General features: G+C 27.5%; 1 protein-coding gene across 1 annotated transcript in view; it reads left to right on the forward strand.

Annotated features, from left to right (window-relative positions):
- The first annotated feature begins 442 nt into the window (after positions 1-442).
- Positions 443-7852, forward strand: part of LOC111637407 (type II inositol 1,4,5-trisphosphate 5-phosphatase-like) — a 14045-nt gene continuing 6635 nt past the window's right edge. The window contains exons 1-3 of the mRNA XM_023382889.1: positions 443-490; positions 2853-2957; positions 3022-3106. Coding sequence (XP_023238657.1) covers positions 443-490; positions 2853-2957; positions 3022-3106 — 238 coding nt within the window. The remainder of the gene's footprint in view (positions 491-2852; positions 2958-3021; positions 3107-7852) is intronic.

Raw genomic sequence — 7852 nt, forward strand, 5'->3', positions numbered from 1 at the left:
GATTTAAATCTTGTACTAGAGAAGACTAATAAGCTAATAATGCTATGTTTTTCTCTTATAATATTGTCTAACTTTGTAGAAATAACTGTATTTATAGTCTTAGTATTAAATGAGGAGGGGAGAATTTTTTAAAAACTCTCACTAAAACAATAAATATATTTACAATAGTGTTTCTTCTTGTTCCACTAAATATAGCTATAGAGGGATTTGACTGTATATAATTTAAAAAAATACTTTATTTGTTTGCAAGCATGTGTGTTTGTGTGATTATTATTATTGTTATTGTTGTTATCATCATCATCATCATCATCATCTTCCATTCAAATCAAATATTAATAATATATATCTTTCTAATTATAAATTCTTAACTATTTTTTACATTACTGTGACTGGTTCTTATGTTCCAAGTTCATTTGGTTCTTCTCTTGAAGCACTTGTTCGGATGCATGCACCAATTAGAGATATATCTATGGATGTTTTGATAAATTTGGTAAGTGTTCTTGGCAAATGTTTCAAATAACTTAAGTATCATAATTTTGTGCAGATAACCCATAAGATATCTGTTTAAATGGATATGGATAATATGCCACTTTTAAATTGCAATTATGAACTTATCCAGCAGCTTTTCCTTCATCTAAAGTCATCAACATTACTTTTAGTCACACATATATTTATTCACTGTTGTAATTCATAGGATTTCATCTCCCTGAATAACAGATATAAAAATACAACTGCAATAAAAATTACAAAAAAAAAACAAATTAAAAAAAAATAAAAAATACGAAACATTTTATGAATGTAAATTATCTTGTAGGATACCTTCTAACTGCTGCTTTCAATGTTGCCCCAAAGGTGAGAGTATGTGAAGGTTTCATGTTTGTTCTAGCAATTTCTTTAGATTATATGCTGCCATGGGTTATGTGTAGGAAATTATGGTAATTGTGATTTATTTATTATAATTATATCTTCATATAAGATGTTTTCAGAGGGTAACTTTTCAAATGTAATTTTTTTTAATAAAAATTTAAATTTTGTATAAAATTATTAAAACATTATTGTTTTTAATCTTATATAATTACCTAATTAAATTTCTCTTCTTTAATGAGAAAAATAATTTAAAAAATTAACAAATATTTGAATTTAATTGCTTATATAAATTTTTAATAAGTTAAATTTTGCTTGTATTGTTATTACATTTTTCCAAATCACTGAATGCTTTTTTTATAATGTTTCATGGAAAATCAGTTTAATAGTATCACAATACAGATAGAACAAAGGAACTTTTAGAGAACAGAAAATGTTGTTGCAGGAGAGGTATTTTTTTATAGTCATGCATTGCAATATGATGTTGCAGTATAAGTTTGTTTACAATAATTATGTATAAGTACTGGAAATTCTTATTTTTTATTTAATTGAATTTCAAGCATTTGTTGTTTGTTAGATCTTGTTAATTTTAGTTAACTGCCTACATTTTATTTCAAGAATGTGGAAAATGAAACTGCTCCAGTTTATGATGTATGCGCACATGTGATGATAAACTTTTATAAGGAAAAGAGAAAGAAAATACAACATATTTGTCAATTGAATGGCTCTGTCTTAATGAAAAATGACAAAAACATCCTATGGTAAATTTACCTACCACTTGGAATTTTTCTGACAGTTACTCAGATTAGTATCAATAAAACATGAAAATGTCTAGATTAAGACTTCAGGATTTTAGAAACAGTTGGATTGAAAATAGGTCCATTTGTTGAGATGCCCCAGCCTAGTTTCTATTGGTCATTAGCTCTCTTTAAAAACTACATCAGAGCTTTTTTTTGTTGGTCCCACTCATCTTTTGCCCATCGTAGCCATCTACATCTGAAGGTGAAGATCATTCTCTCTCTCTCTCTCTCTCTCTCTCTAGTAACTGAAATGTATTTTGTCTCAGACAAGATTATTTGGCTTTGGTTACTAGTGCAATTTTGAAGTTTCTTTTCTTTTGCATGCATTGTGAGTTTATTTTTTGTCATAATAGCATCTGTAGAATTTAAAATTATTTTTATGAAAGAAGCAGCACACCTTGTATAAATACAGCAAAGTATTTATTTGGTCATAAATGTTTTCAGTCTATTACTATACACCTTCTTTAGTTGGAATACCAAACCTTAAATGAACATTCTAAATACATTTAAAATGCAATGGAAAATAATTTAAGTGAATTTGAAGAATGTTCTAAACCAATAGAACATTTATGCAATTCAAATACTGCAGATTATCTGTTGTATTTGAATTGTATGAAAATGTTTTGGTCAAATAAATATTTGCAGGAGTTACGCAATGTGTGCTGCTGCTTTTGTCTGCTTTCTTCTCCAGTTTTGTCATAGTTATTTTAAAACTTTTATGTTAATTTTATCATTTTTCTGTTCTTAATTTGTGTAAATAAAATTTAGTCTTAAAATTGTAAATTAAAAATCCCCTTTCCTGAATCATCCTGATTTTTCCAATGCTTTAGTCATCTATATTGGAAGGGAATTGGGAGCACAGCAGTGTTTCCCTTTTCTAGATGTCCCTTGGTGCCATTGTACACCTCACATCTTAAGTAAAAAATAAGTTAAAATAAAAGAAATTACAAGGGACATTAAACAACTATCCTTACAAAAGGAAACCATTTTTAACATTAAAAAAAATTGCAAAATATGAATAAAATTTTTAAATTAAAAAAAATTTAATTGAAAATTCCCAAAAGTTCTGTTCATATAATTGTTTGAGAATATAGTTTGGAATTTACAAGATATATAAATATTTAAATAATATTTTACTAACATAAATTTAATGATTAAATTTTCATTTTTTTGTTTGTTTTATATTAGGAAACATCTACTACACCAACTAATAGTTGTATGGACATACCATTTGAAATTCCAAAGGAAATATGGCTATTAGTTGATCATTTATATTCAAAAGGCATGAATCAGGTAAACTTTTTGAAAAATATGTTTATTAAAACATTTATGCGTATTGATCATATATTTTTAATAGGAAGATTTATTTCAACAACCGGGTTTGCATAATGAAATACAGCAAATCAGAGAAAATCTTGATACAGGAAATTGGGAGTTAAATGGTATCCTTTTTTGTTTAAGTTTAAAATTAACATACATAATCACAAATAAAATTTCAGAATGAATTTAAAATTGAAGAATTAGATATTTTTAGAATAACAACCAGTGTTGTGGAGTTGGATGTTTTTGAGTTGGCAAAATTTTTTTGACTCCTGCAACTCCAACTTCAAAGTTTACTATTGGTAAAATGTGAAGTAAGAAAAATACTTTTTAATTAATTAGTATTTAAAGAAATTTCTTAGAAAACAGACACTTCAATAAATTTAGATATCAAAATGATATTAACCCATAAAGGCCATTTCATAGCAAAATGTTATGTGAATCTCATGCAACATGCTTTATACTTTCAGAAAATAACTTTTATTAATTTAAGGTTTACCAGTGGCTGAGTGGATGAAACCACTGAACACTGGTAGTTAGTTGTGGGATTGTGCCTGCCTTCAGGCTGGCCATGTGGAGTTTTCTTTAGGTTAGTAATATCTAAGGAGCCAGTTTTCCATAAAAGTTTCCCTGGGAGGCATCCCTGCTAGAAAGATTACTCATGTGATGCATTGCTAGTAACCAAAAAAATCAAACTTATTACTTTAAATGAATATATTCACATTGTCTAGAGATCTCTACCCTGTATATAATATATGCTGTGCTCATTATGTTTTTGTTATTACCCAACAAAGAATTACCAAACATTGTGCAATACTTGACTGACTTTATTATTACTTTTTGAGTATCTCATATGCTATGCAAAAAAAATTGAAACTAAGTAGTATATGATTCACTCAAAAAAGCAAATGATTTTTTTCAATGCCTGAATGCATTCATTGATTAGTGTTAGATACTGGCTATGCAAGATGAGGGCAATCTGCCAATTGGGGAATGTGCTTTTCTTTTAAGGGCCCCTATTCAGGCCCTATCAACACAAAGAAAATCTGGAAAACTACTAGCCAGTCTGTCAACCCAAGCACAAACCCAAGCTGACTGCCAGTGTTTAGGGATCAAATCTGCAGCATAACTTTAGGATGAAAAATGATGCACTGCTGGATTTTACATTGTTACATTCCATGCTGAAAAATTTTACATGCAGAGTAAAATTTTTTACAGCAGCTTTGACTGGAATTCAATTCCAGATCCTTTATGGAATGCTATTGCTCAGTTGCCTAGTCATGAGAAATGCATGAGGAAAACAAAGAATATTAATGAAATTTATTCTCAAAAGCTTCATGTTACTAAAGCAAGAACAAGAAGTGCAAAGACTTCTTGTTCACTTGAGAAAGTTACATAACTCATCGGTGGCTTTTAAGCCACCAATGAGTTATGTAACTTTCTCAGCAAAACAATTTAAAATTGCATTTGGCATCACCAGTTATGATATTTTATTTAAAATTTTTTTAATATAATTAATTATTATAAAATGGAAAAAAGCTTAATTTTGAGGGTACAGAAGGATTTTATAAAAAAGTTGTAAATGCTAATAATGAGTAAAGTCTTAAGTCTGATCCCTCTTGAGTTAAGACATTACTCTCTATCTCACTACCCTCTTGACCTTTAACCATCATAATTTAATAGCATCAATGTCCCTTATATAAAGCTACCATGCCAAACTGTTTCTTAATCATTACCTCATCTCAAGATATTAAAGGAAATGCATGCTCACACACAAACACACAACACATGTATGTGCATGCATGCATGCATACATACATATCCATGGATTTTTTCTTTTTTTGACTTTTTTGATTTAGAACTCAAAACATGGAGATTTGCAAAAAACTTGGATGGACAAATTTGACACTATTCCAATATATTTCCTTGTTATGTATACATAACAGCCAGGAAAGTAAAGGCTTATGTCATCACTTCAAATTCATCAAGCTTATCTTTACCAAAGAGAAAATCCCAAGAAAAAATTTGACTTTCATTTTGGGTGCAAAATTTTTTATATCTTGGATGTTTTACTTGGATATCAATTTGTTTCTTGACTAAGTTGACTAATTTTTTCACTACTCTTCTATTTTGAGTTATTTATGACTATTTATATGTTTTTATAACATAACTAGCTTACCCATCGCGCATTGCTGCGGTCTCAGAAGAAAGGAAATTTAAGCAAACTCGTTACGACAAAATTCAATTTAAATTTTATAATTTTTATTAAAACTTATTATTATTACATTATTATTTTGAGTCGATATTAAAATTTGGAAAATGGGGGATACCTAGATTGGTAAAATATGCGAATTTCCTCTTACAACTTTGGTTGTTGTTCGGGGTACAGTTGAGGTTTTAACGAAGTTTGAGCGAATACATAATTAGCAAAAAAGAAAGTTGAAATAAAGTGATTAAACAAAAATTATTACAAATATCGTAAATAACAGTTCACAAATGCATATATAGAGATATTTTTTGAAGGGGGAAATGATCTTCACAATTTGAAATAGATCAGCGATCATCATCTGGATAATAACACTGTATAGCATATATGGAATTATGTTCTATTTGTAATTTTTTGAAAGAATTTCAAATTTTACTTTCTTGCATCTGGTATCACTGCCTTGCGATTGTTGCAAACATTCACACTGATTTGGGCATTCGAGCTTGACTATTCACATAAATGTCATATGGGCTATTCTATTTTGTGGATATACCCTACACTCTACTAGTAAATAATTACAGTTTTTCCGTTTTTTTATAATAATTTTAATTTATATAAATTTCAATGTAATTTTTTTGTATCTGTCCTATAAGATGACCCCAGTTTTTAGAGTTCTTTTATGGAGGTCTTTTTTTGGAGGTTCAACTATTGTATTATCTGTGCAGATATATGGTAATAGGATTGTTTCAGCTTATTTTTCACCGGTTTAAGCTCTCAGAGCATGATTTCACCCATTGGTTCAAGATGATTGATTATTTTTCAAATTTCATATTTTAAAATTTTATTCTATACTTCAGTTTGGTCAACCATCAATAGGAAATTAACTATTCTCATAGTAGTCTGAGCGGATGAAACTATTTTACAGACCAATTTATTATATCATTCATCAAATTGCTATTTTTGGTCTTATTGTATTTTTCTTTTTAAATAATTAAGTTTAAATCAATTTTTCATAATCAGCTAACTAAAAGTGGAATATTTTGGCTATTAAGATGTAGTTGTTTCTTTATGTACTCAAAAGTTTTTCCAAGGTAAATTCCATTTTTTGATTCTCACCATCAATTTTAGTACGACTTTTTATACAAAAATTTTATATAAAAATATTTGGATACTCAGTGTTATCTTTCTCATAAAAGGAATCATAGTGTGACATTTAGAAAAGGGTAAAGTCAAAGTTGGAGTTGCACATTGCAAATTTGTTGGAATTTTCATTTACTGACTCCACCACATTGATGATAATAAAAATAGTATAATATATGTTGATCAACTGAGTTAAACTGAGTTATTTGAAGTCTTATATTAAAAGTAATAAACATTGAAGTTTTAGAATAAACATTTCTTGAACTACAATTTATGTTGAACCACAATTTGGAAAATCTTTTTCCAAATCATATAATATGTAATGGAAAAAACATATTTTTTCAGAATATTATACTTGAGACAAAAGGAACAGTGAAGAGATTTTTAAAAAATTGTTGTTTAACTTGTTCAGGTTGTATTCCTGAATTATTGGAATTTCAGACTTTCTCATCAAAATTCTCAACATAGTGAGAATGAAAAATTTCCACTTCTAAATATTGTTAAAAGTAAAAATAAATAATCCAGTCAAAGTGTAATATTAGTATTGTAAATAATAACTTCATTTCATAAAAACAAAGATTTTAATAAAGATATTAGTTTTTCCATGAAGCTTAGCTTTTTGAAACAATAAATATATACTTGCTTACTGGAGACTAAAAATTAATAATATAAAAAAACCATTCAAAAGTCCAGCAAAATTCTTTAATAACATAAGAATGTTTTCAAATACATTAATGCGTTTGAAAACGTTCTTATGTTATTAAAGAATTTTGCTGGACTTTTGTATGGTTTTTTATATTAGTAATTTTGAAACAATCACTTCAACTAAGAAATGCTAAAATAAATTAGCTAATCAAAGGAAATAAATATTGCAAGTGTGGTATTTAGTATTATTTTACAATGGCACCTCCTTTTACCACCAATTTCATTGTGTTTGAGATTTTTGCTCATTTTTTTTTTTTTATGAACAAACACAGCTTTCTAGGATTGGTCATGTTCAGTGAAAAAAGACAGGAGTATCAAATATTTTTAGTATCTTTATTATTAAACAGTTCAATATATAATAATAATTTGCATTTATATAGCTGAATTGATTAACTTTTCAAATGTTGCTATAAATTTTTTTCAGTTATTAGAAATATGGCATTTTAAGATTTGTTTTTTATTTACTTTAAAAATAATTAAATTATTATAAATCATTATAAAAGATTTTCCATTTAATAATTTCATTTAATATTTTATTTATAAATTGCAAATATATAATTAAAATAAATGTTATTGAAATTGTTCTATTGGGTTGTTTGGAAAGTAAGTTGTTTTTTTTACCACTAGACGAATTAGTCATATTTTTCCCGCCATTTTCATTCTTAACCATATTATTATTATATATTTTGACAGCTAGCATTTTAAAGCTTATTTGTAAAAAATTTTGTTTGATTTTGTGCAATTGTTTATTTTTTGTGTCCCATCAAATATGGAAGATCAAAAGCAGCATTTTCAGCATATTTTGCTCTTTTATTAC

The sequence above is a fragment of the Centruroides sculpturatus genome, unplaced genomic scaffold, assembly GCF_000671375.1.
Source record: "Centruroides sculpturatus isolate CEXI.00-Female unplaced genomic scaffold, Cexi_2.0 scaffold172, whole genome shotgun sequence".
NCBI lineage: Eukaryota > Metazoa > Arthropoda > Arachnida > Scorpiones > Buthidae > Centruroides > Centruroides sculpturatus.